A 26,157-nucleotide genomic window follows, 5' to 3' on the forward strand; every position below is an offset into this window, starting at 1 on the left:
TTTTTTGTTTTTTTTTTTGTAGCTCTGGGGGGTGTTGCAGAATCCAGCAGTGGTAGAAACAATGAAAATTAGTGGTGGTAGTGGTGTCTTTATTCCAACAAGAGTGGATTTTAAAACTAAGTTGACACATCTGTAGAAGGAAATTGCACAGCAAATTATTTGTTTTCACTGCAAAACATAGCAAAAAAGCTTTGTAATCATAGTGTGCAGACTGTAGTTACCACACATAAATATCCCACGATTGAAAAGATGCACCAACACTAGTCAAATTTCATAAGCTTTTATTTACATGCAATAGTGCTCCAGCATGCGCAGCCACAGAACGGCTGCACTTATAAAGGGAGTGTAGATTCAGGATCTCCTTCATTTCGATTGCAGATGTCTCTGGCAAAGACTAATACTTATGCACCAACCTGTGAGGGAGGAATAATACTGACACACCTGTCACAGCGCCCTCACCTGGCAGTCATTTGGTAACCAGCAAATGAGTAAACACAGAAGTGGTTGCAGTATAAAGTTCAGCTTATCAATGACTGAGTTTAAGATATTTTCCAGAATCTCTCCCATTCAGTGATTTAAAAAAAGTAAATCCAAAAATAAATAACTATACAATATATAATCTCTTGTACACTACTGAAACAGAATGATTTATGTTGCATACACGTGTTAATAGTTTGTTAATGATGAGCAATGCATAATACATCTGTGTTACTGCTATACAAAATGACAGACAGTTGTATTTTGAAAACATGACAAAGCAACAGAACTAAACAGCAATGAAGCACCTCATAATTACAGCATCAGACTGGTTTGAATGGTCCCTTTGTTTCTGTTGTACATAAAGCTAAGAACCTAAGGTCCAAACATTCAGGATGGAGGATATCCGTGAGGAATGACGTGAGGAGGGTCTAGACATGAAGTGCTGAAGTGAGAGGAATCCCCCGCAGATATAAAGGTCCCCTGACTGATCTTCTTCACGTGAGGAATAACATCTCAGACCTGTTTCCCTCCCCAGGAAATGCAGACAGCATCACAACATGGTACTCCCTTTCTCCATGATGTGGTACAGTGCTGAGGGGGGACGTGCCAATAGAGTCTTTTTCAATATGAAAATAACCTTATATACAGTATAATCAGACACGTATGTACAAAAGCATAAATATATAAATATCTGTGATACAAAAATAAATATTTTCTCTTGTTTTTTTCTATTCAACAGTCTGTCATGCATCTGTTGTGTTGGCTGTCCCTTCATCCTCAGGGTATGCTTCATTTGGGAGGATGTTCACTTCCTGTATTGTATCTTGGGATTGTGGTGTCGTGGCCGCTGAAGATGATGTGGTGAAAATCCCTTCGTCTTCTAGAGAGAGAAGAGGAAAGGGTGCTGGCTCTGCAAAAAGAGGAGGAGGGAACGAGAACAGGTCAGAAAATGTAAAGCCGATTTTGTACTGGTTAAAGGATGCTCATTCTAAGGTTTAAAAAACAAAGATAAACATGTCAAATGTTTCAAAATAGTGTGTCTCAGGCAAAATTTTATCTTAACTGGAGCATAGCAGTCAGTCTTAAGCTTGAAAATCAGAGTGTCACAAAATCATCAGTTGATCAACTGTGATCATTTCCCGTTTAATATCTTGCACATTACAGGATTATGACATATAAGAAAAGCTACAGGTTCTACATGTGCTAGTCAGGAAAAAGTCAACGCAGAGTATTTCAGTCAATATACATACTGTGAGTGATGCCATCCTCTGCTTTATCTCCTCCACAGAAGTTGCCACCACATACCAGTTCCTGTGAACTGAGGTGCTGGTGGGAAGAGTCGAGGAGCTGAAGAGTGGAGTCATCAGGAGGACAGCAGCTCTGTTCATGATGATCTGAACCACTGAGGAAGAAGAGAAAAAAAACTGTATTCTGGCTGCAATTTAGAATTTAAAACTTTGTTGCTACAAACTTTGTTGTCCCTACACTAAATACAGTGCCTGAACGCATCATGTATGGACACAGATAGAGCACCGAAGCTGGACTAACACAATAGTTGGTACTTCATTTACAATGATAAGAGGATGAATTTTAAAACATGATTGAAAATGTTATTAGAAAGCAGGAACCAGCACCGGTTTAGGTACAGATTCTTAATTCAGTCAGTCAACAATGAATAAAATTAAATATCAGGAACATTTTTTGAATGCAGATTATTATAAAATTATAAAAAGAAAATCAGATTCTAAGACAGTAGCAATTTAACAAGAGCAGTTTGCTTGGCCATTAGTCGATTATTCGGGAATTATATTATATATAATTATATGAATTATTGAATTATTTGAGTTCTATATGCAAACGTACCTGGTGGAGTAGTGATAAACAGGCAGATGTCCGTTTGACATCGTCTGTGGCAACAACGTGTCACACTCCATATCACAGTCCACCTCCTCCTGCAAAACACAAGCACATATACATCATATATGCAACACTACTGCACTTTCATAACATTGACAGCTCAAAACAACCTGTATTGAACTGTTATGTACCTGCTGCAGCCCTGGCAGACAGTGAGTGGGGTGATGAGGTTTGCCATTCGGAGTGTAATCTCCATTAACAGGGTAGACGCCATGTGGAGCCGTCATGTGGCCGTCCAGCGGGCAGTGGCCCACCAGGGCAAGTCCCTGAAGGGGAACCATGGTGTATTGGCATGACGACACTGGCGCGGCCACAGCCGGAAAACACAAGTCGGACGTTTGCTCTGAAACAAGCGCAAGAACAGAATTACACAGAGGCAAATAATTTGATGGTCGCAAGAACTTGAGGAACTGTGAGGAGCACTCACTCTGTTTGGCCCAAGCCCTCCAAAGGCAGAAGGGGATGAAAGCGACAATGATGAAGACGAAGGCTCCCAGGACGATACCAACTATAAGATAGGGGAGGTCGCCAGGCCGAGGTACAAGTCCGCTGGAGTGTCCCAACCCGTGGTTTGGGGTCTCTGATGGAACTGGCCGCTGGTGATTAGGACGAGCTGAGGAGACAGAAAGTGGGAACGAGTTTTAAAAAGCTGTGTCAGTGGTAGAAAAACATCTGCATCAGCCTGAAAGGTAAAACCTCACCTTTCGTTTCAAGGATCACCACATTGCCAAATTCACTCTCTCCCTTCTCGTTGAAGCTCTGCATTTTGATGTCGTAGGCGGTCTCAGGCTGGAGGTCAGTGATTGAATGCCAGTATCTGTCGCCCTCCACCACATCCTTCTTATAGTCACTGTCATTATCGCTGTCTGTTGGTCGGTAGTAGATGTAGAAACCGTAGATGGGTGTGTTGTTCACAGGAGTGTACTGTTGAGGGGGAAATAAATCGCATTACAATCACAATGAAAAATGTGTCGTGCTGCAAAATACTAATTTCAGTAGACAAAAACACAAATTCTTCCAGTCACTCACCGTCCATTTGAGAATGATGGTAGTCTCGTTGATGGCTTCATTGTAGGTGATGTAGGGTCCATCAACAGGGCGCTCATGGGTTCTCCCACCCACCACTGTGTATGCTTTTGAAGGAGCACTGGGAGGACTGGAGCCGATTACATTCACCGCCACAACACGAAACTTATAGGACGTACCTACAGGGACAGGGATAACATCACTAATCTGTGTCTGGGGGCTGCAGAACGAAGCTCCATATTGTGTTGACTAATGATGTTTGTTTTCACATTACTTCATGTTTTCCTTTTAAGAGCAAATGCGATGTTGATTGCGTTTCGGTTATGGTTTTGATTGATGGCAGCAATTACTGAAATGACTGTAACAACACTCATTATGCTGATGAATTTACAGGCCGTGGGAGTGTAATTATGCAGGACATCATCACTGTAATTATATGGTACGACATCCTACTTCTCCCCCCGACTCCACAAAGTCAGAATAAAACTGCCGTGAATAATAACAGCACTGTTTAAAGTGCGTGTGAAGATGGCCAACCTTTCTCCAGGCCCGTGATCTCCACAGAGAGCCGCGATGGGGGGATGTTTTCCACCGCCGTCACCCAATCCTCTCCTGCCTTCTTCACCTTCTTGTACTCCACCCGAAATGACTGGATGGGGAAGCCGCGGTTACCGCGAGGAATCCAAGTCACATATGCCGACGTTTCCGTTGCCGTGGAGACTGTGGGCTTGTCAGGGGCTTCGGGAGCTGCAGAGGAAGAAGAATGGTGTCAGAGAGAGGACGAGAAAAGATATGAACTCCCAGACAACACTCTGTAATTATGACAGTGAAGGCAAAACACGTTACACTCAGCACTTACTGAGAGCTCATCCTTCAGAGACAGAGAGGAAAAGGAGATGGAGAACTGTTAGTCAAAAGGAGAATGGTTAGAAGTTCAGGGTCCTGCTGCAGAATAGCATCTTGTCACAGTTATTTTGGTAAAAGTGTTTGTTTTAGTTAGTACAGTTAACAGGAAGTAGAGTTTGCAAAGGGGCAGGGCGAGGTCCAGGATTGGCGGGAAGCTTACGAGAAAGGCTTGGCGAGGGCACAGCGGGAGTTTTCGGTGGGTCAATTTGCCCTTTACGACCTGAAGACAGAAAAACAAACAATTAGATGAGAATTTAAACTACGGAAAATGCTGACTTGATTGATCTGAATCGAACGCCAATACATCTGCAGCCATGCTAGCAGCTCTGTGTGGCTATACTTCAGCAGTTAAGTGCGTTGAGCTAAACGGAAGCATGCTAACATGCTAACACAAACTGATGTTTAGCAGGTATAATATTTACCATGCTCACCAGCTTAGTTCAGTGTGTTAGCATGCTAACACAAAGCACAGTTGAGGCTGATGGGAATATCATTAGTTATGCAGGTATTTGGTCATAAGAGTATTGGACAATATAAAGCTGATGATGGCACCAGATGAAAAGTTAAGGGATTATTATTATAATTAATCCTGAGGGGGATATGAGCGTATTAAATTTCATGGCAATCCATCCAAAAATTGCTGAGATGTTTCACACAAATCCACAAATGTGAACCTCATACTGATGGGAGGGGATCAGCAAACTCAGTAGGATTCATCCTCTGGGGACCATGATGGTCTGTGCAGAACCAAACAGTTATCCATATAAACTTGTTGGGTTATTTCACTCAGGACCAAAGTGGTTGACAAGCCTACACTGCTATCCCTGTAGCCACACTGCTAGCATGGCTAAAAACCAGCGACGTGTGACATGACTAGTCTGACAGTGTTGTACCTTTACCAGTTCTGAAGGTCATCATGGCAGGTTGTCCCAAACCTGCACAGTTTTTGGCAGCCATCTCCACCTCATACAGGCTGTCTGGCTGCAGCTTAGCCAGAGTCAGCTTGTGGAGGGAGCCTGAGATACTGCTGGAGGTCCACTCTGCTAGAGGGTCTCCCACCTGAGAGAGACAGATGGGTGAGTTACTGACAAAGAAAGTGCACATGTTTGAGAGAATATCATTTGTTTTCTTACATTTTAACTGAGAATGCAGAGACAGCGCTGCTGTACCTTTCTGTATTTGACCATGTACTCCAGCACAGGGACTCCTCGCTCATGCCGCGGCCTCCAGGTGAGTTCATAGTAGTCAGCCTTGCCCGTGCGGGGCTGGCTGAGGATGATGGGGGCTTCTGCAGGCAGGACCTGTCCTGGCAGCTCAGAGCAGTCAAGAGGCAACATGGCACCGGTGGCCCCAGACCTCACAGGCGGCTGCTCTCTCAGCACCTTGTCTGGGCTGAGCGGCCTGTAGATCGAGGGCAACTTCCCCCTTGATGAAATCCCTAGAAATAAAAGACATGCATCATGAAATCTAAAGACTGTGAGATAAAAGAATTAAATCTGTGACAAATAACCAACCACCTAACTTACCGGTTGATATTGTGATGAGGCGAGCGGAGGCCTGTGAGCTGCCCACCCCGTTCTCAGCCATGCATTGGTACAGCCCATCATCCTGCGGGCCCACGTTGGAGACACGCAGCACCCGCGAGGTCAGGCGGTGGCGAGGAGACGGGGCCAGGGGACGGGCGTTGTGAAGCCACATCACGGAGGGAGTGGGTTTGCCACGGGCCTGGCAGGTGAAGCGCACCGTCTCTCCATACACGACCTCCTGCTGCTGCAGCTCCACCGTCACCTGAGGAGGCTCTGCAGAAGACACACACAAAGGCTGGTTAGGAAGCTTTGCTTAGTTTAGCGTGAGTATTTGTGTGTACAGAAGTGTGCTTGTGCATAATGTCAAGGGCTGCAATGTACAATTATTTTCATTAGTGCAACAGAAAATTACCATTTCATATAGTCAAACTATTTTGACATTAGACTTAACATTTAGATAATTCTAGGATGCTAATTAGTTCCAGCTTCTCGGTTGTGAAGATCTTAAGCTTTTCTGTGTTATATGTCATTGTTCACTCAATAACTTTATCATTTAAGGCAATGATTTATTGAGTATTACAATTGTTTAAGCCCTAACAATGTTACATGTGTATGAGTAAAATAGGAATTGTGTGTGTGTTTGTGTGTGTGTGTAAAGGCTGCATGAAAGGGGTGTGTGTATAGCGCCAGGTAGGCGGGGCCAAGCCTGCTAGTTGATGGTTGGCTGCTTGTGAATCAGGGAAAGACCGAGCTCATTACAGCCACTGCAGCTCTCTGGCTTTAATTAGAACCAGCTGCAGAGAGACAAGCCCACAACACACACACACACACACACACTCTTGCACACACACACACAAAATCACTGTAAAAACAGTCATCCATAACCTAGACACACTCAATCAAGCCCTGCTACAGAATAGAGAGCTCTGTCTGCACAAACTCTTTCTTACATGGCGGCCCGGGCTTACATGCTGCTAACACACATGACTGCGTGCACACACAGACCCCTGTCTTCTCTGTCCACCAAACAGGAGACAGTCTAGTTATTAAATATACGACACAGACAAAAAAAATCAGCATTTAACAAATTTTTTTTTTTCTAAAAGACTATCAAAACAAATAATGTGAAAGCACAACATGAACAAACAACTTTCCTTAACTCCACTCTTCCAGGTTACTCACCAAACACTTGTACGTCATAAAGCACCGTCGCAGAGCTGGCCGAGCCGATGCCGTTGTCCGCTCGGCAAACGTACGTCCCCGAGTCAGCCTCGCCCACGGCGTCGATCAGTAGGTTGCTGAGGAGGAAGCGTGTGTTGTTATGGGAACGCAGGTCCTGTCCATCTTTCGCCCATATGACCTGCGGAGTGGGGATGCCGCTGGCCACACACTCCAGCACCAGCCGCTGGCCTTTGGTCACCATGATAGAGCGTGACGCCGGCGGGTAAATGATCCGAGCTGCTTCTGAGGTGGAGCCTGGAAAAGATGAGGACGGTCAGCGTACAAACACTTGATGTGAAAAAGTCTGTGCAAGTTTTCCCACCCTTCTCCATTTCTTGAAATTGCTTGTATACACATTGTGGCTAAAATTACACCCAGAATACAAAAGGATTTCAATCACAATGTGAAGTCTAAGCATTTTCATCTCTGCCTTTGAAAATGCAAAAGCATGAACTGCGCACGTCACCACCTGTGATTAAATGTGTCCTGGCGAGATGGATGATGAAAGTCACACTGAACATACGAGTCTGAGACACATGTGCACCACATGTGTCTACAGTAACAGTTACAAGCTCTCCAATAATGTCTTTTCTGATGTGGTTACTTAATGAATGACCAGTTAATATTTCAGAATGACTTCAGTCTTTAAAATGTGCTTTCATTAGCACCAGCAATACTAATAAAAAACTTTTAGTGCTGCAGATGATGACTCACGGCGTATGCGCAGGCGGTCAGCGGAGATGGACGTTTTGACCTCCTGAGTGACGGGGTTGTAGGCAGCACACTTGTATGGCCCCTCATCATCCTGTGTGGCGTTGGCTATCTGTAGGTTCCCTGATGGCATGATGAGGTAGTTCCCTGCGCAATAAAATAGACAAACAGATGTCAGAGCAATGCTCTTACGGCCTAACAAACCCATAAATGAGTCAGAGTGTACACTTATGGCCGGCTTCTGTGCGGGCAGTTAGCGTTTTTGCATGGTGAAATGCTCTCAAGGCTGTGCTACAAAGGCTAGTGTGCAAACAAGGAAAATAATTACAAGAACTGTAATGAGTTATTGTACACTCAATATTACTGCCATTATTTGTGCCATTTTTCCAGAATACATAATGTAGTTGTCTCATAATTGCAAATAAAACTATGCAATAACGTTTTGTACACCCTTGAGCGCAAATATGAAAATGTGTAGGCGTTGGAAGGGATTCAACTTGCTAGACAAGTGATACTGTAGCATGTAGCCAGGCTTTTCATACTTCTTTTCAGGCTCAAAGCAGGAAGAAATAGAAGAAATACTTGAATATGGCCAAGAAACAGAGGAACCACAGAAACATCCATGCTGACACACATTACAGTGTAATCTGAGCACGATGTGCCATTCCAGCAAATGTGTGCACGGCCAGCACAGGCCACAAGGTGGCGCCTCATAATCTGACCACGAGTCGGTGAATGCTCGTCAATGTGGTGTTCATTTCCTTAGAGATAAGGTGCAGATATCAGTACCTACAGCTCCCAGGCATCATCAGCATACCAGCCACAAACCACTGGAGCTTTTCTTCTCTTCCAGGCAACTTAGAAGTAAATAGTTTGAAAAATAAACAGCTGCATTCCCATGTTTCAACATTCTCGAGATAATACCCTTATCACCAGTTTTATGATGGGTTAGATAGCTGGATTATAGCATTCCGGTAAATTATGAAGATAGCATGGGAATCAAAGTACAGAGAGAGAGAGAGAAATTGCGTGAGATCCTAATGAGGTGAAGCAGCTTGGTACCTTTGGATGTTTCCAGCCACTCCTGTTTGACACTGTAGCGGACCTGAGCCTTGGGCTGGCTTTCCGGGAGGTGACACTCAATAACAGCCGTGTTGCCTTCGTCCACCTCGATCTCCTGCTGGTCATCAGGCTCAAAGTCCCGCAGCTCTGCAAAACACATAGGCGAGGGATGAGTCAGTGCTGTCCAGTCGATGCAAAAATCCCCCCTTCGCCGTGTCAATGCACGGCGTCAATTGCATCCAACTGTGCATGTGTACAGTCAGTCCACAGCTTTAGAAGTAGAAAACCACAATATTCTGAGCGATAAAAAAACTCTACAATAACTGTGCTGTTTCCATATTGGGTGTCTCTCACATCAGCTTGTCCCCATTACATCGTAACCACATTCCCACAACGTCTCTAATGCGCCCTCTCTTTGAAAAAGGCACCACTTCTACCTCCATTTAGTCATTTCTTTCCCCACTGCTTGTCTTAACATGATCTGACTTAAGTCACAGGAATTTTATAAAAGGCACGCAAGCTAAATTTTCTGTTTTACTCGTTTCACATCAGTTTGGATAATTCCAAAGCCTAAAAGTGGTGTCTATAACATTTGAGTAGGTGTCATTAATCCTGTCAAACATGATCCTGGGACTGGAGCCGGTTCAGAGTCTGTGGGAAATAGGGGAGTGGGATTACAGGGGCCATGTGCTGCGACTGTGTCCCGCAGACACACAGTCTGCACAGCACAGACACTCATGTGACCTCTGACCTCCTAAACCCCCCTGCCTGAGCAGCTCAGAGGCCTGGCCACGGGGTCAAAGGTGAGAGGTGTTCGTCCTATAGAGTTTCAAAGAGAGATATCCTAGTTTAAGTTTGGGAGGAAACAGCAAGACTTTGCTCTTAAAGAAGCCAGAAAAGAAAAAAAAAAAGAAGAAAAACCCACAAAAATCTTAGCGGGGGGATGCTGCCATTTCATAGATTTGTAGCAGAGGGAAACTAAAATGAGACTGAGAAAAGAAAAAGAGGGAAAAAAAAAGAAAGTAACAACTGGAGACATTTGTCATGAAGGAGTCCAGAAGTGAGATGAAAGATAAATAAAACTTCTCCCGGAACGTAATTAAATGTCTACCAGCCTTTGTTGATTTATTCTTAACAAACATGGCCTCTCTCCATTCTTTCCAGAGGTGCTATAACTGGTGTGTTTTTCTTGGACCAGCCGCGCTCTCTGGTAAGACAACCAAGCTGCTGGTATACACAGTCAGCTGATGAGACTTTGTATACGGCACTAATTCAATAAGTGGAGTTTAGTTAAGACCACTGTATCTACTGATAGGGACATCACAGTGATTTACTCGCAGCACTGAACAAACACCTTCACAGCAGCAGACTGATTTATTCCCCATGCATGTTGGACCTGTCCCTCTGTCTGTGTCTGGGGGAGCTTTTAATGGCAGAAATGGGGGATATCAGGGTCTTCACACACATACAGACACACAGAAACACACACACACAGCTCCATCTCTCACTCTGTTTCAGCTCTTATTCTGAAAGATGACAATCCCAGCCAGGACATGTCAAGCTAAGTGGTGTGTGTGTGTGGGGGTGTGTGTGTGTGTATGTGTGTGTGTGTGCGCGTGTTGCGGCTTTAAAGAGAGACCGTGTGGCGCTCCATTTGCTAAATCAATCAGGTGCTGTTTTTACAGCCACCCTCCCCCTCATACCTCACCGTAACCATCCCACCTTCCTCCTCCTGCCTGCTTCTCCCAAATTCCTCCAGTTACACCTTTTAACCCCCCCACCTGACAACTCTACCTCCCCGCATTCTTCACAGGAAGAATCCCGCATGGGTGCCTCTCAGGTGTGCGTGCATGCATGTGAGCGTGCGTTCTTGTGTGTGTGTCTGTGTGTGTGTGTGTGTGCATCCTGCAGGGATGGAGGATTGATGGTATTCATAAAGTGAAGCAGACCTCCCGCACCAGGGCTGCTTGGCAAGGCAGACTTAAATATTTCTAGAGAGACAGTGCATTCATCATCTTTATGTGTAGCAGTAGGAGGCCTATGCGTGCGCGTCTGAATTATAACATGTTTGTGCAACGTGTTGTGCATTCACGTTGTGCAGATACACGTCTCTGTTTTCTGCAGCAAAAAAAAGAAAAAGCGGAGGGTGATTGTCTGCACAAGAATTCAAGCCAGGAGCTTTTAACTTATGCCAAAAAAGCGCAGATTCTTCAGAGTCGGATAGCGAGGAGGGTCTGGAATCAACCTATCCTGATCACAAAAAACATGTGCATACAACTAAGAGGGCTCACATGGAAAGGCAGGCACGTACACACTCCCTGTGGAGCAATTCCTTAGGCGGTTTCAGGGTGGCCGAGGAGAGACCGTTATTAAATTAGAGAAGTTTTTGGGGGAGGCGGGACGAACAGTCTGGCTCCACATGTGGTTATCGCAACACAATTCATCCGCTATTGGAACTATCAATAACTTTTACTGCCTTTGTACATGAAGCAAGGGGGAAACAAAAAAACTTGAGAGGTGAAGATGACAAAAGAGGAGGGAAAGTCAAAGATAATGAAAGGAGGGGAAGAAGAGAGAAAGTGACAGGGTGAAGAGTGAAAAATGTGCAGAGGAAGAGTAATGTGTGTGTGTAAGTGTGTGTAAGGTTATGGAGGCCTTTGAGGAGACAGAGAATGTGACATCACGTCTCATCTTGTGTTAGGATCTTGTCTCGACTGGCCTAAAACACCTCCAGTTTCTCCAGCTACGGCAGTCTCATACATCACATCACTACATGTAAAACAATGGCCTTTTTTCACCTGACGGTGTGTTCTGGTGAGGCATACACCCGTATCCTCTGTCCACACACACACACACACACACACACACCACCCCTATCTCCCTCCCCTGGCCTCTAACCAATTACGGGGCCATAATTTCTGGCGAGCCCTGCTGTCGGGCCCTGTGGAGAGGAATGCAGTGTTGTGGGGAGCAGAGGGGCCGATGGAAGCAGGGGGCCCCCAAGCTGAGTCCCGGTCCCTTCTTCCCAGCTCTGACCGGCCCCGGGTCCCCTCCATTCCTCAGGCTCAGGTTACACAGCTTCAGGCCCCCCTCTCAGTCCCATGATGCACATCAAATATAACGCCACACACTCAGAGCAGCACCGCACTAAAAACGTCAGCAATGAGAATAATTCACTTTAACTCCATTAGATTCATACGGCACCACATATAAGCAGCTGTTAGCTAACTACAATGAATACTGCCTGACTATCTGGAGTTATTATCACTGATCAATGATGTGCAACATGTTTTTCCCACCATGATCAAAATTATTGTTGGACTGTTGTAACAACTGGGCACAAAGTAGTGGAAAAGTACAACGTTTACAGGGTCGTATTGATGAGGATTTTTATGTAAACAAATACTGGCCCTCCACTGTTTTTGTTCGACTAAAAGAACATTAAGTCAGAGGCGTTCTTTGGATACTCTGACAAACCAAAAAAAGGACCGTGTGTTTGTGTTTATTTGTCTCAGCTCCGTGTGGGCGGCTACTCACTGGCAGCGGTGACGTTAGCAGGCACACTAGCCAAGGCTCCTGCGCCGGTGCTGGCCACACACTGGTATCTGCCCAGAGTCAGGTTGGAGAGCGCGGGGATGTGCAGGCTGTCGGGCCCCAGCACGACACCCAAATCTACGTCCAAGAACTCCTGGCCGTTGAGGCGCCAGCTGATGTTGGCGGAGGCGGGCCGGGCGCTGCAGCGCAAATTCACGCTGCCTCCCAACTTCTGCACCACGGACATGGGCTCTTCGGTGAACACTGGCACCTCATCTGCAAAGCAGTCAGAAGGCAGAAGACGCTTGTTTTACTTCATACATGTCAGAATATACATGTCAAACAATGTGGCCAGCAGAGTTATACCTTAAATATGCTACAATGTCTGTCAAAGAACTGCATTTTGTTTTAGAATTTTTGCTTGAAAAATGACTCACGAATATCCACACAGTTGCTGATTAGTTGTCTTTCAATTGACTAATCTATTAAGAGGCTCTATGTACAATACTTCTCTTTTTCAGTTCACCCTTGTTGGCTAGTGCACCTCATCCAAACTTCTTATTTCAAATAAACTGCTGCTGCTGCTGCCAGAATGTACAACACCTCCCTCTCTGTGATCGAGCCAGAATATTTTGTCCTTGGCAAGACTTATCCTGCACCAGGTGTTTGGAAAATGTAAAGGCGTTCATAAAGTGAGCATAGATCAAGTCAGTCCTGTGCATTTTAAAACGGTGCAGAAGAAGCCAAAAAATTTTACTTTTACATAAAGATCCAGTTTTTTCGCCATCTCAGTTTGTCTACTCACCGGGGAGGGAGGCGCCGCTCTGCAGGCAGCACAGCAGTACTGCACCCAGAGCGCACAACACTGGAGCCCTTCTCTTTTTCATCCACGGAGTCCAGTCTCGCTTTCCAGACATCTTCCATACACTACCCCCTGAAACACACACACACACACACACACACACACACACACACACACACAGAGGAAGGTCAGACGGTCATTTACAGGCTTGGTACACTCAAAACAAACAGCAAAAGCCACTTTAGTTCTGACTGTAACACACAGAACACCAAATTTCAACTTGGTAATATGCATCATTCATCTCAACAGTCTTCAGTCATACATAAGTTGCTCCATCTTACTTGTATACACACACACGTACACAAACAGGCAGCCATTAACGAAACATAACCCAGGCGAGGCCGAGCACTCTGCAATACCCTCAGAAGCCAAACTCCAGACACAAATACAGCCTTTCTTTTCTGTCAGCCCCCATCTCACCGCTGACCCCGTCTCCCCCGCCTGTACCCGCACCCATCCAGCCTGTGCTCATCAAAGGGGCGCCCTCATTCTGCGGGCCGTAACCTGACCCCTCCACCTTCCCGCTCAGGTGTAACCGATACAGGTAGAGGGTCCAGAAGGAGGGGGCAGAGGGAAAGGAGAGGAGAAGGGAAAAACACACAGGCTGCATTCAGGAGTCGGGACAAAGAACAACTAATGAGAGGCAGGACGGGAAAAGGGGGGCTGGGGGGGAAATATATATCACAGCAGCGAGGAGTGTGTGTGAGATGGAGGAGAGGAGGGGTCTTTTATACATCAGACCAGTATGTATTGGGAGGAAAATGGAGAAGACGATAGTAATGGTCAGTCTATTAACAGTTAATGCAGAGAGGGGAGCTTTTCTCTCTCCCTTGTCGCCTGCTGCCAAGTTTCCCGAATTCTTTCCTGTCAGGTTAAACTAACAACTTCCCGTCAGGATGAGGAGGGTGGTCCTGCAAAACTGAATCTCTATTACTCGCTCTCCCTTGCATAGATGCATGTCGCTGAACATGCACACACTCAAGTGCATAACCTGTCCTGTGTCGGTATAGTAAAAATAGGCACACAACTTTCTCATACATATTTGTCCTGATGTTATTATGGCAAGGAGATGATTAATGAAGCTCAGAGACTCGGGACTGCACACACACACACACACACACTCACACATACAGAGCCAAAGCAGGACAGTAAGAGAATGGAAACTCTTACAGTGCACCTTCATCATCTAATGGCGGCAGTGAAAATGTTTAGCTGCCTTGGCAAATTTATTGAAAATGAGCAAAGCAGCAGGCTGATGGAAAAACAGCTATTAACTCCACCAACTGTCACTCTAGCCCACACATTACTCTGCTACATTTTAATTGCTTATTATGAATGTGTGTAAACAATTATAGATGGTTAATTCTCACGACATGAACAGCGATGGTGGCCTTTTCTCCAACTTTAACAAAAACAATATGAAACTCGAATGACTTGCTGACTGACTGTGACCGTCATTTTATTCATGTATTAAACCTGCAACAACAGACAACTAACGCTCCATGGAGCTGAGGGGGCCTGCAGAGTTGGGTGAAAAAAGTGACGTAGTGGTGCCTGGAGAAGTGGGTATCATCTTAATTTATGGCCTAATTTATGCCCCTAACCCTAACAACACTGGTGTCATAACCTGAAGTCATTCATAATTCTGAAAGCTAATTTTTTGTTTGAGTAGTTTGCTTCATCTTTCCTATTAATTTCATTAATGAAATATTCCAAAGCACATATTTTGTTGTATTATTACTTGATGCAAACCTACAGGGCAGGTAGGCCGCGTGATGCCGGCACATTACTGTATGTGCAAGCACTGTATGATGCCCATTAGAGGGGATTTAGAAGTGGGCATGCCCAATGCGGAATGAAAAATAAGTAGGTATATGTCATATACCTTGCACTACACTTGTAGTAATTCTCTGCTTTTTACTAATTTATGTTGTTGCAAACTGATTATTTGGTCTGTTCAAGAAAACAAGCCATTTGAGGATGTTGACATGGACGCTTTCAGGTTGTTCAATATTGAAAATAATCCTTAGTCGCAGCCCTACATACACGTAGAGTTTCATTTACCCACTCGTACACTCAGAGCAGGCCATCAGTAGTGGGCTCACTCAGTAAACAAACAGCAAGCTACTGTGGAACCAGGAGCGAGCAAAGCTGAAGGCCTGTGGCTTCTGTGGCTGGTCGCAGTATGGACACAACCCGGGACAGTTGCCCATAAAAGACACATACATCTGTATCAAGCACCTGTCCCAACTGTGAGAGGCACTAACCGTAAAACCACACCAGTCAATCTGCCAACTGGACACACAGCAGGACGCACTAACTCGCCAATGAGGCCCTCTTACCTGTCCAATTTCTGTCTTTCACGCATAAATAAGAGTAGTGGTGGTAAGACAAGAGGAAAGACAGAAACAGAGATAGAGTTTTGTTGTAATAGTGATATGAGAAGGCCTCTCGTACATCATCACTCCCTAAAAACAGCCTTACTCCTCTGAGCCTGTCTGTCTGTCTGATTCATTAGTCAGCTGGGTCCTGTGTTTGCTTAGCGGATTCCCTGCCCCAAGATGAAAAGTTGGCCTGACATCTATGTCCAACTTTTTCCATCCATCCTTCCCAGAGAAGTCACAGAGAGAGACAGAAGAGCCTCCTACGCATCAGTAAGACTGATAAAAGCCAGAGCACGCACACAGACGGTTCCCCTAAATCAAGAGCCGAGAGAATGTGTGTGTTAATGTGCGCCTGTGACTGTTTTGTGTCAGCTTTACTAGGGAGGAACAAACGCTGCATGGCAAATACTTCGTGGGAGCAGCTTTGTGGTATTAAAACATACTTCAGTGACAGTGCAGTGAGGAGAACTGTGTGAACTGCTCAAATCTGCCAGATCCAGTGCAGAAGTATGATTACAGGAGAGTAAAGCTATTTCTGTAATCGTGTTGAGAAACTGACACTTGATTACTGTGAGATCTGGCTTACTTGAGACTGACTCCTAAAAGACGTGACTTTTGGGAGCAAGTCCTACATTTTGACTTGGTAGAATCCTGGGATGACAGCAGCAGGTATGGCTGTGTGTGGAACCTCAATACTGTTATACTAACATTATAAATGTGCCTCTTGCAGGGGAAAGCCGGGAGTGAATGTCTAGTACAAGTCACAGTCTTGTTTACTTGTTCTTTAATCACATGTGTACCAATTTACATCATCATTTTGCCAAATTCAGGCCCAATTTTTAATCTGTACTTCTTGTCCAGCTGCTTTGCCAATAGCAACAATAGCCCCCTCCTACAGGAGGGCCCTGCATGGCGCATACATCACACAATCATTAATAAAATATATGCATTTAAAAAAGGGATACTGATGGAGATAAGCGGATCGGATGTTGGCCATGGCATCACAGATCAATGTTAAATACAGTTTCTTTCTGAACGCCATAAAAAATTCTGTGTTTCAGCTGAATCAGAGATTTGGAGACCTGAAAGCAACTTGTCTGAAGACTTGTGACATGACTTGACTGGGGCCCAGCTCAAAAGAGCAGCTCTGAATACAGGTGTGTGTATCTACGGGCAGTGTATATATCATGGAGAGGACTCAGCTGAGGCACGACCAGCGGAGTTCCAGGTTGTGGTGGTGGTGGTGGTGTGCAGGCATGCATCATGAGTGTAGGTATGCGAGTGCCTTATATGTCGTTGTGGGGGAGAGTCACTTGACAGAAGTTCATTGTGAGCGTGCTAAGTAAAGACACCGGGGCCCCTGTTCTCCCGGGCCACTGCCAGTCCCATTGTCCTCCTGCCTCCGTGGATAAATTCATTTTGACAACCCTGCTAATTGGATAAAACCAGACTGGAGCCTCCTCCCTGAGTGCTCACATTCCATCTGCTTTCTGGCATGAAGAGGACACACAGGAGGGGAGGTGGTGGTGGAGGGGTAGCAGGGTAGTAACTCCTTCTGAGGAGCTGAGCTGTTGAATATTTATCACCTCCCCAAACTCCCCTCTTGCCCTCCCTCCTCCCCCAGTTTTACGTCTTTTTACACCCAGCGGCCGCCCCACCCTCCCCCTCCCTCGAGGTTCTCCAAACACCACAAAGCCCCCCCTTTAGATAAACACATGCGGTGTCAAGTGTGAGGAGTGCCGGGGGTTCAACTGCTCCGCTCGGGCCCGCGGCCCACAATGCCATGCCGCATAGCTGCCATGCGGGAGGCCGGTTGCCCCTGGCGACGCTAACAGGCAGAACGCACCTTAATAGAGTGGAGAGTCATTGTAAAGCAGTGAGCCGGTGCACGGACAAAGACCCCGCAGACCCCTGGAGAAAGGGGAGACGCTACTCTGAAGGGCCCGGGGAAGAGCTGATGGGCCCTGCTCATTGACCAAAGAGAAGGAGGGGGGGGCTCAATGACCAAGAGGTTTGAGAGTGGTGTGTAGAGAGTTTGGGGAGGCAAGGAGGAGGAGGGGGATTCAGTGCCTTTATGGATTGATGTGAGATGGGTGAAGGGGGTTTATGGAGGCAGTGGGGGGGTGGAGAGGTTGACTGAGAAAGCAGAACGGCTACTCAAATTAATAGAGAGGATGTCAACTGGCGGGCGAGCAGGAGGAGAGAGCAGGGCCTCGTCAATGAGAGGGTGTGTTTGAGAGAGCGTGTGTGAGAGCGTCGCTGAATGTCCCAACATATTTTCCCCTCACTCTGTCAATGTGTTTGCTGGTCTCTCGCTTTGGCCCCGGTTTGTGCAGAGTGGAGGAGGATGAGGAGGGTCCAGAGGTGGCTTAACAAACCGGCAACAAACCGGCTTTACCGTGGGACCATCGGACAGAAAAAGAGCAACACGACGGCAACGAGGAGAGGGGGATTTTCATAGAAAATTATCGAGGTTATTACAAGGTTAGCCTAAAATTCCCAGAGCCAAAGCTGACACCTTCACAAGATATTTTTTTTCCAACCAATGGTCAAATACCTAAAAATATTCATTCTAGGGCAGCTAATGATATTTTCATTATCAATAATCCATTTTCCATTATGTTCTTGATTAATCAACAAATTTACATATTCAAATGTCTTGTTTTGTCCAACCAACAGCCAGAAGCCAGATATTCACTATCATAGAGGTGAAACGAGCCAGTCAACAATGACAAAAACAAGCAGCAAATGCTCACATTTTAGCAGGTAAAATCATTCAATGCATCGCTTGACAATGTCAACAGTTTTTAGTTGACCAACTGATTCATCGCTGAATTGTTTCAGCACCTAACTGTACATCAATTCTGTCACTCAGTTTCTGTGTTCTGGGCCTTCAATCAGTAAACAAATTGTGCAAATGGTAGCTAATTCCAACAGTAATCAATATTATCATTAATATTATCAATTATCATTGATTTTTACAAGATGAATTGAGGATAAAAAGGTGAATAGAGTGCATTAAACTGGTATAATTCTAGCATCTACTGTATTTGCCATGTGTCAAGGATAAGATGTGGAAATGTAGTGAGATCATATAGCTGGATGCAGTCTCTACTTCAAAGTGCCGTGGATAATGCAAACTGAAGTGGAGAATCTCTGTTGTTCCTCTGTTGTACTTTACATAAGCAGAAAACTTGGCAGGGAACAAACGTTAAATCTATTCCCATCTATCTCTGGGCCTTCTCGGACACAAGAGAACCTTCTGGAGTCTTATCTTGGCATGGAAACTCAGCCCAACAGGTGGAGAGGGGGCCAGTCCAAATCCTCCACTCGAGACATCACTCGTTCTCATGCCATAAAATTACACATCAAAAGCATTTAAGCATCCCTAACGAGGTTGAGAATTTACCCCCTCCTCCTTCATAACATCCACACACACACATATGCGCACGCTTCACAAAGTATTAACGAGCTATATGCCTGTCCAGCCCGTCCAACCCCTCCTTCACCCCCCGAACCGACACTAACGAGCTACAGAGCGTCTCGAGGATTAACGAGAGGGATCTGGACAGGCCCGCCATGTAGAAGAAGGGGGGCGTTCTAATCAATTAGGCACCGAAGCATTTGCATAATTTAGATAACGAAGCTGAATTAACCACGGAGAGCTAATTACTGTTCCATGGTGAACACACCCACCCACATTCCTCCGCCTGGTGTGGGATGCCAGCGTGCCCACCGGGGCCATGGGAACACGATGGGATCATCACGGCTGCTGGGGGAGTCTGAGCCACATGGATGGAGCAAACAGGGATGTAGGTGGCATCAGCCAATCAATTCAGAGCCAGGGAGGGAGGAAAGCAGGAAGAAAGGGATGGATGGATGAAAGGGAAGAATTAAAGAGAGAAACATAGATGGGTGGATGTACAGAGAGAAGCAAGGAGATGAGATGGAGGGATGAGAGGGGAAAAGGGAAGATAATGAAAGATGAATGAGGGAAAGAAAAAAGTTGCAGTGATAGATGGAGGGATGATAGAAGTAAAGAAAGACAGAAAGGCTGAATGGATGAAAGAAGAGAGGGAAAGAAAAGAATATAAATATGTATGACAGCAGGACAGAAGGATGAATGACAGAAGAAAAGGATGTAAAAGGAGAAAAGGAAGGGAGGAAGAAAAGATGGAAGGAAGGAATAATGAAAAACAAGTACGGCAACAGTCCAAAAAAAGAAGAGTTTTATCAAAAATATTATAGATGGACGGATAAAAAGAACTCTAAAACTGTATTAAGGCAATCAATTATTCAATCAGGAAACATTACAAAAGGTTCTCTGTTTACAGCTTCTCACATAAAACACACACACACAAACACACATATTTCATGTAGCCACAACCATTCTTTCCCTGCCTGTGTTCTCTCCCTGCACACACACGCACACACACACTTGATGACACATAAGCAAGCAATCACACAAACTCCTATTACATGGTAAAAGTATACTCACAGAGGCACATAAATATGTAGACCTCGGGAAGTTTTTCCAACACCAAATGTCAACACGCTAAAAAACAGGCTACCACTTATCCCCGGCCCGACAGATAAACTACACACACGCCACGGCATCCATGCATGCTAATATAGACTTTCATAGCTGTACATGTGCGCAGCCTGCCTCCTTGTGTGTTCCTGCATCGAAGGGAGGGGAGAGAGGGGGGGGAGAGAGGGAGGGGAGAGAGGGAGGGAGGGAGGGAGGGGAGGAGGGATGTGAGGGGGTGAAAGGGGCCCCCCAACTCCTTTGGCAGCTCATGCATCAGAGTGAATGGAACCAATTATAAATCAAGAGCAATTTCTCCCCATTATTCAGCAGGAACCAGGAGGGAAAGAGAGAGAGAGAGAGAGAGACTGGCCCTAAAACTCTCAGTGGGAGACGAAAGAAGGAAGAGAAAAGCAGAGAGAGTGAAATATTATATGAAAAACAGATATGAGGAGGCATTAGGAAATTGAGATAAGGCAGAAAAAGAGAAAGGGGGAGGCGGAAAGAGAGATGAGGGAATGGAGAAAGGCCATAAAGTTCTATGAAAACGGCCGAGAGGGGAAAGTTATAGGAAAAACAGATATGAGCGAGATTTAGAAAACGTAGAAGAGGCAGGAAATTAAACAGAAAGCCAGGGGCGTCAACCGTGCTGGAGATGGTGCAACCGACGTGGCCCACTCATGGAGCGAGAGCCGCTGGTCCGAAAGAGTTTCTTAACAGGAGAAACAGCTGGAGGAGGCTTGTTTCAAAAGAGGGCTCTCGATGTCAGGAGCTGGATTTGTGTGCGAGGGAGAGACGTGGTGAAGCAGAGCTACCATTTGTCCTGTCACTCACAGCTCACGGATGTGCATTATCCTAAGCTCCGAAATATAAAATAAAAGCTCACACACACACAGAGAGAGACACACGCGATTTGGGCAGAAGACAGAGGAGCGCTGTCGATGGAAAATTCCAGTTGTGATAACCTCAGGGGCCCAATAACTAACTAATCTGGTGCCCAGTGATTTATTCTGTTGAATCATGTCTTCTCCTGCCAGTTTGACATTCTTCAATGATGAGTTTTTTCTCTCTGGGGCAACACTTTAAATCTGATTATTGGTTAAAGCCCTGGAACACGACCCAGATTCCTTGACGTTCTTGTCTTTCTGGGCGCTTTTATTGTTTCGTTCGCACACGCTCGAGACGGGAATACGGAACGCAGTCCATATTACAGCGTGAAAAAAAGAGTTATTGTGCACGAGAGCTCAAAACGAGACAGAAAGAGCGGCCGAAGCCTACACCCACCAGTCAGAGTGCAATCTTGTGCCTGTGTGTGAATGATCTATTAAAGCGTCTGGGTTGCTTTTGGCTCGTAATAACACCCCCTAATCTTTGTCCAAATATCTGCTTTGCACACACAGGACTATTTGTCTACACACACACACACAGAGTCTGGAGTTGATCAATGATCTAACAGCACTCACATCAGCCTCACAATGTGTGTGTTTGTGCTTGCGTGTGTGTGTAAAGAGAGAGAGGAAGAGAGAGAGAGAGTGAGAGTACAGCCTGGGTAACTTCATTATCCAATCAAGGGCTTCTTGACTTTTACTTTAAGTAGTGGAACAAATCATCTCAGCTGGTTTAAAGGCTTTGGATAAATCCCCATTAGGCTGTTAATGAACGAATGAAGGCATGATTGTATTCATGATATAGACATAAAAATAGATGGGCGTCCACATTTGGTTGCAGAATGTTATTTGAAACCTTAAAAAAGGCGTTTTGCATAGGAAAAATCTTTTCTCTTACAGCAGACTTTCCTTCTCCTGTCTCTTCTTTCCTTACAACCAATTTATCTTTATCCCTGCCTCAATAACCTCACTCAGTTTGGTCGTGGCCTGTTTAATTAGCCTCTCCAACTCTCTGTCAGAACTTTCTCCTTCACTATTCCCCTTTTTTTAAGATCGCATTCCTCTTCCTCCTCACACTCTCTCTCTCTCTCTCTCACTCTGTGGTCCTGGCTGACAGGGAGGATCAGGAGGAGAGAGGTATGCAACCCCAGGGGAGGGGCCTGGACCCCAGCCACCTGCCGGTCCAGGTGTCCCTCTCTGGTTATCCGATGTCTGACTGGACACAGAAACCCTCCCGAGGGCACGAGGCCTGAGCCTCCAATCTGTCAGCGCAGGAGGACTAATGCACCGTATGTCAGCAGGCCAATAATGTCCGGCTCTGGGAAATGAGGCGGCCTTATTTGGCGATAAGTGCCTTCTTTTGCTCGTTTATGAAAAGCACATTAACCCAGAAAACATCTCACTGAAATTATTATGCATAAACTACCCTCTTTTTCCTCGCGCACACACACACACACACTCTACCCTCCATGTTTTGATGCCATGATCTCAAAACGACCACTCAGGTGAGCGTCGCAATGACAAGCAATACATTCCAGTGCAATGACCACGCACACACACATTTGCAGCAAAGGCCCACAGATCCTGCCTGCAGGCTGTTATGACTGCATGAGTGTACCCGCTGTCATAGAGATGAAAGCATGCCCTCAGGAAGGATTTTTTTCTCCTTTGTCAATTAACGCCAATGTTACACCCTCTACAATAACAATGGCGCTTTCCAGCACCGGGAACTTTGGCTCACATGCACGAGATCGGAGCGGCAACAGCAGTCCTCGTGGACCTGTTTGTGAAACTGCATCTTGAGATCCATCTCCATCTAAAGACTGTGATTTATATGCAGATGTGAAAACATACCAACAAGTTAAATCCTACCCTTCCACCCGTGCCTTACATCATAGTTCAATGTGGCACTACGATATGAGTGAGAAACTCCACTGCTATTGGCCGCATACCTAAATCCACACTTTAACTTTTCTTTACAAGATATAAAGACACATGAAAACTCAGCTCCTATTGACTGGGTGAAAAATATCCACCAGCGTTTAGGAAAATGGTGGAAAACTGTGTGGCAGGTAACCAAGATCAATCCCATATAGTTTCAAGTTCCAGCTTTATTGTGAAGGATCCAGCTGGTAACAGTAAGACTGAAAAAAAAGGCTCTGTAACTAAAAAACAATAAAGTCAGTTTCCTGTCCTGACCCTGAGGACTCTTTGGCCTACAGGTACACACACTTTCAGTTCCAGAAGTCAACAATGTGGAGGATTTTAGCAGATACCTGTGAGGGTAATTTTTCTCTACTTACAGCCAATAGCTGTTGTTTTGGCCTGAGATTGCAGCCTGAAAGAGTTTGATTCATCACAACGTCCGGTATAGAAAAAACTGGATATTACAATACTACAGAGACTTGGAGTGCGGCTGTGGTATTCAATAATGGACTGAAGTCTACTTTCCTGCTGTCAACTGATAATCACTTTCATTATCAATTAGTGATGATACGTCAGTTTCTCCACAAATCGTTTAATTGGTCTGAGCGACAGTCTGAATCCAAAGATATTAAGATAGTGCTTTATTAATCCGACAACCGGGGGATGTTAATTGCAATTCAAGTTATGATCGAAAAAGGCAAAGCTTTACGAAGGAAGACATTTAGCAATTTTCTGTTCTGTTATTGTATGTCTGTATTAAAGGTGACTGCACCCTGAAAACATTTTGTAGCATATCTTGAATGAAGAGACACATAATAATACTCCTGGATATTTAGCGTACCTGTTGTGTCCAGTAGTGATCATTTATTATGATCATTACAGCCTATCATATGACTGTAGGAATTAAAATAGCATGGTTACAACTTCAAAATCACTGAAAATATGCTGTGATATTTGTAAGATTTATTATGAGCTTCTATGTTTGTATTTTTTCAGGCTCCACATACCCAATCGAAAGGGCCAAGCAGTGTGAGAAACAGGCAGATAATCAGACTGGAATCAATTAGTCCAACTTTGATCCACCCGACTGCCAGAGATGATCAACAACAACAACAACAACAACAAAAAACCCTGCGACCAAACAACAAGAGGCTCCTTTTTGCTGAGACCAATTAATTCCCGTATAAGATGTGCGCCTAATTGGAGGAGGCCAGGCCATTCGTTTCGACTTTTAATCCAAGTGACATTGATTCAGCGGGAACAATCAGGCCCTCTTGTCTGATGCCATGTCTGTCACTGAATCGCAGAGGTTCCTCCATGCGAGGCTCGATGTAATCCAAACAACAAAACGACACCTGGGGTTGGAAACTTGAGCCCCTGCGGCTGTTCCCGCAGGCACTCCTCCATGTCCGTGTGCCCCTCACCCACCCCCTCCTCTTACCGGGCCCCCACGGTGACTGACACCCCGGCCAACACTCATTAGCAGCCCGGGGAGATTAAGACAAACATTTTCTCATTAAATCAGACCCTGAATGAGAGGATGATATGAGGAGAGAGTCTCCTGACAGGGAGGCAGGATGCTGCATTCCTGGCTGCGCTTAGCAGCTGTCAGTTTATTGGAGGCTTTAATGAGGTTATTCCGACACGACGCTTTGAGAGGTGAGGGGGGAGAGGGGCTACAGAAATGCGCTCAGGTAGCGTTGTTATGCTTTTCTCTATGCCAGCAATAAAACTTGCGCAGGTCACTCTGTATATTAACAGGGAGATGCAGATTTTGGTGCAAAAATATATATATTATCAACTAAATTCATCTGGAGCATCATTAAGAAACTACATGATGCTTTTCTGCGGACATCATTCATTTTCGTCGTTTTGCCAGTGATGATCACTGACCCCCAACCTGCCCCATCACTGCTGCAGTCCCCGATGATAATATGGGGGTAAATCTGGCACAGCTCTCCATGTCTGTTTTCTGTTACCCTATGGGAGCGACTATAGGCTGCGGCCTTCAAAACGCAGACGCGTTTTCCTCCAAAAAACGCACGTATGTCTAAAAACACAGCTCGAAACTTCGGCAACGTGTCAAACAACGCTGATTCCTCTCCACAGACATGAATCGGGCAGTAATAGTCGGCAAATACCGGCAGAAAATGAAGAAAAAACGTTGGAGAATACGGACGCAGCTCATCCAATCAACAACAGGCTAAGTCCCGGAGGAAAACTTCACGTTTCTTGTTAAAAGTAACTCTGAAAGCGAGCGCCAAAACGCACAAGTCCATGTAGATAAAGGAGATCTGTGATGGCTGAACAAAGTTTGTGGAAAAGTTTATGTGGATCAATAAGCGGAAAAAGCAAAACAAATGTGGCTATCAAAGCAGTCACCAGTATGAAGCAGTAACCCAACGCCAAAATCACAGCTTTCTCTGAAAATAAAGTATCATAGGAGTTGGAAGACGCTTCCGTCAGACTGCGAACACGCACCAAAACGAGCGCATTTATCTATTACTTTGTCAAACATGCTGATAGGTAGCGTAACACCGCAAAAACATGGACCGCATGAAGAGATAAAACTCACCCAAACTGCTGTATCTGGTGCTCACACCTCGTTTTTACCCCGCGATCTTCCCTTCGCCTCTCTTCTGCGCTGAGTTTTAGTCCCAAAAAGCGACACTTTTTGCCTCTCTGTTCCCTCTGAAGACTCGCTGCTTTAGTAATTTACTGCGATGCCACCGACATTTTCTTCGGCTCCCCAAGTTCTCACATTGAAAGGCCGTTTTTGGATGACTGAGCTCTCAAACAATTCTCCCTTTTGCGACGCCTTTTCGGGTCCTCCCACTTCCCAAGCAGGAGGAGGGATCTGAACAATAGGGACTGGCTCCCAAAATCCCAGAGCTGGGTCCTGCGCCGCCGTTTCTCCAGACTACAGATCCCTACTCACAGCACATGTGGACTTTGCAGGGGCTGTGCGTAAAACTAGAACCCGGGTCGATATTTATGAAGCACAGAGAGGCTTGTATAATAAGCAAAACTCCAGGAAACTTAATTTCAGAAGAACTACGGTGTCCCGGAGGAGAAAAGTGCGCCCCCTCCCCCTCCTCCTGCTCTGCTCCCCCTGATTTGGTATGCGTTGGTCCCCACAGAGTTTGTATTGACCCCCGTCCATTGAGGCCTGCAGGCCCTCCAGTGC

General features: G+C 45.5%; 1 protein-coding gene across 2 annotated transcripts; it reads right to left on the minus strand.

The window, feature by feature from the left end:
- Nucleotides 1-280: 280 nt before the first annotated feature.
- On the minus strand, nt 281-25,743 carry boc (BOC cell adhesion associated, oncogene regulated). Of its 2 annotated transcripts, none has more exons than XM_041961247.1 (18): nt 25,546-25,743; nt 13,189-13,317; nt 12,387-12,659; nt 8,850-8,996; nt 7,791-7,934; nt 7,038-7,331; nt 5,856-6,128; nt 5,499-5,767; nt 5,229-5,388; nt 4,490-4,549; nt 3,961-4,170; nt 3,427-3,602; nt 3,099-3,321; nt 2,825-3,010; nt 2,529-2,740; nt 2,344-2,432; nt 1,731-1,882; nt 281-1,390 (listed from the first exon to the last, which is right to left on the minus strand). In XM_041961247.1, the coding sequence occupies exons 2-18, from the start codon at nt 13,298-13,300 to the stop codon at nt 1,224-1,226; spliced, it is 3,147 nt and encodes a 1,048-aa protein (XP_041817181.1). In that variant the 5' UTR covers nt 13,301-13,317; nt 25,546-25,743; the 3' UTR covers nt 281-1,223. The 2 variants fall into 2 exon arrangements, with proteins under 2 accessions (XP_041817181.1, XP_041817179.1); XM_041961245.1 differs by having other exon boundaries at nt 5,223-5,388.
- Between the last annotated feature and the right edge of the window lie 414 nt (nt 25,744-26,157).

Source organism: Chelmon rostratus, chromosome 20 (assembly GCF_017976325.1).
Source record: "Chelmon rostratus isolate fCheRos1 chromosome 20, fCheRos1.pri, whole genome shotgun sequence".
NCBI classification, from domain to species: domain Eukaryota; kingdom Metazoa; phylum Chordata; class Actinopteri; order Chaetodontiformes; family Chaetodontidae; genus Chelmon; species Chelmon rostratus.

Bases quoted from the DNA above. Each gene is read 5' to 3' on its own strand.
- boc (XM_041961245.1), bottom strand. From the start codon at position 13,300: ATGTCTGGAAAGCGAGACTGGACTCCGTGGATGAAAAAGAGAAGGGCT. The intron at 3,011-3,098 runs GTGAGGTTTTAC...CTGTCTCCTCAG, and splicing joins GGTGATCCTTGAAACGAAAG to CTCGTCCTAATCACCAGCGG. The intron at 2,433-2,528 runs GTACATAACAGT...TGTGTTTTGCAG, and splicing joins GTCTGCCAGGGCTGCAGCAG to GAGGAGGTGGACTGTGATAT.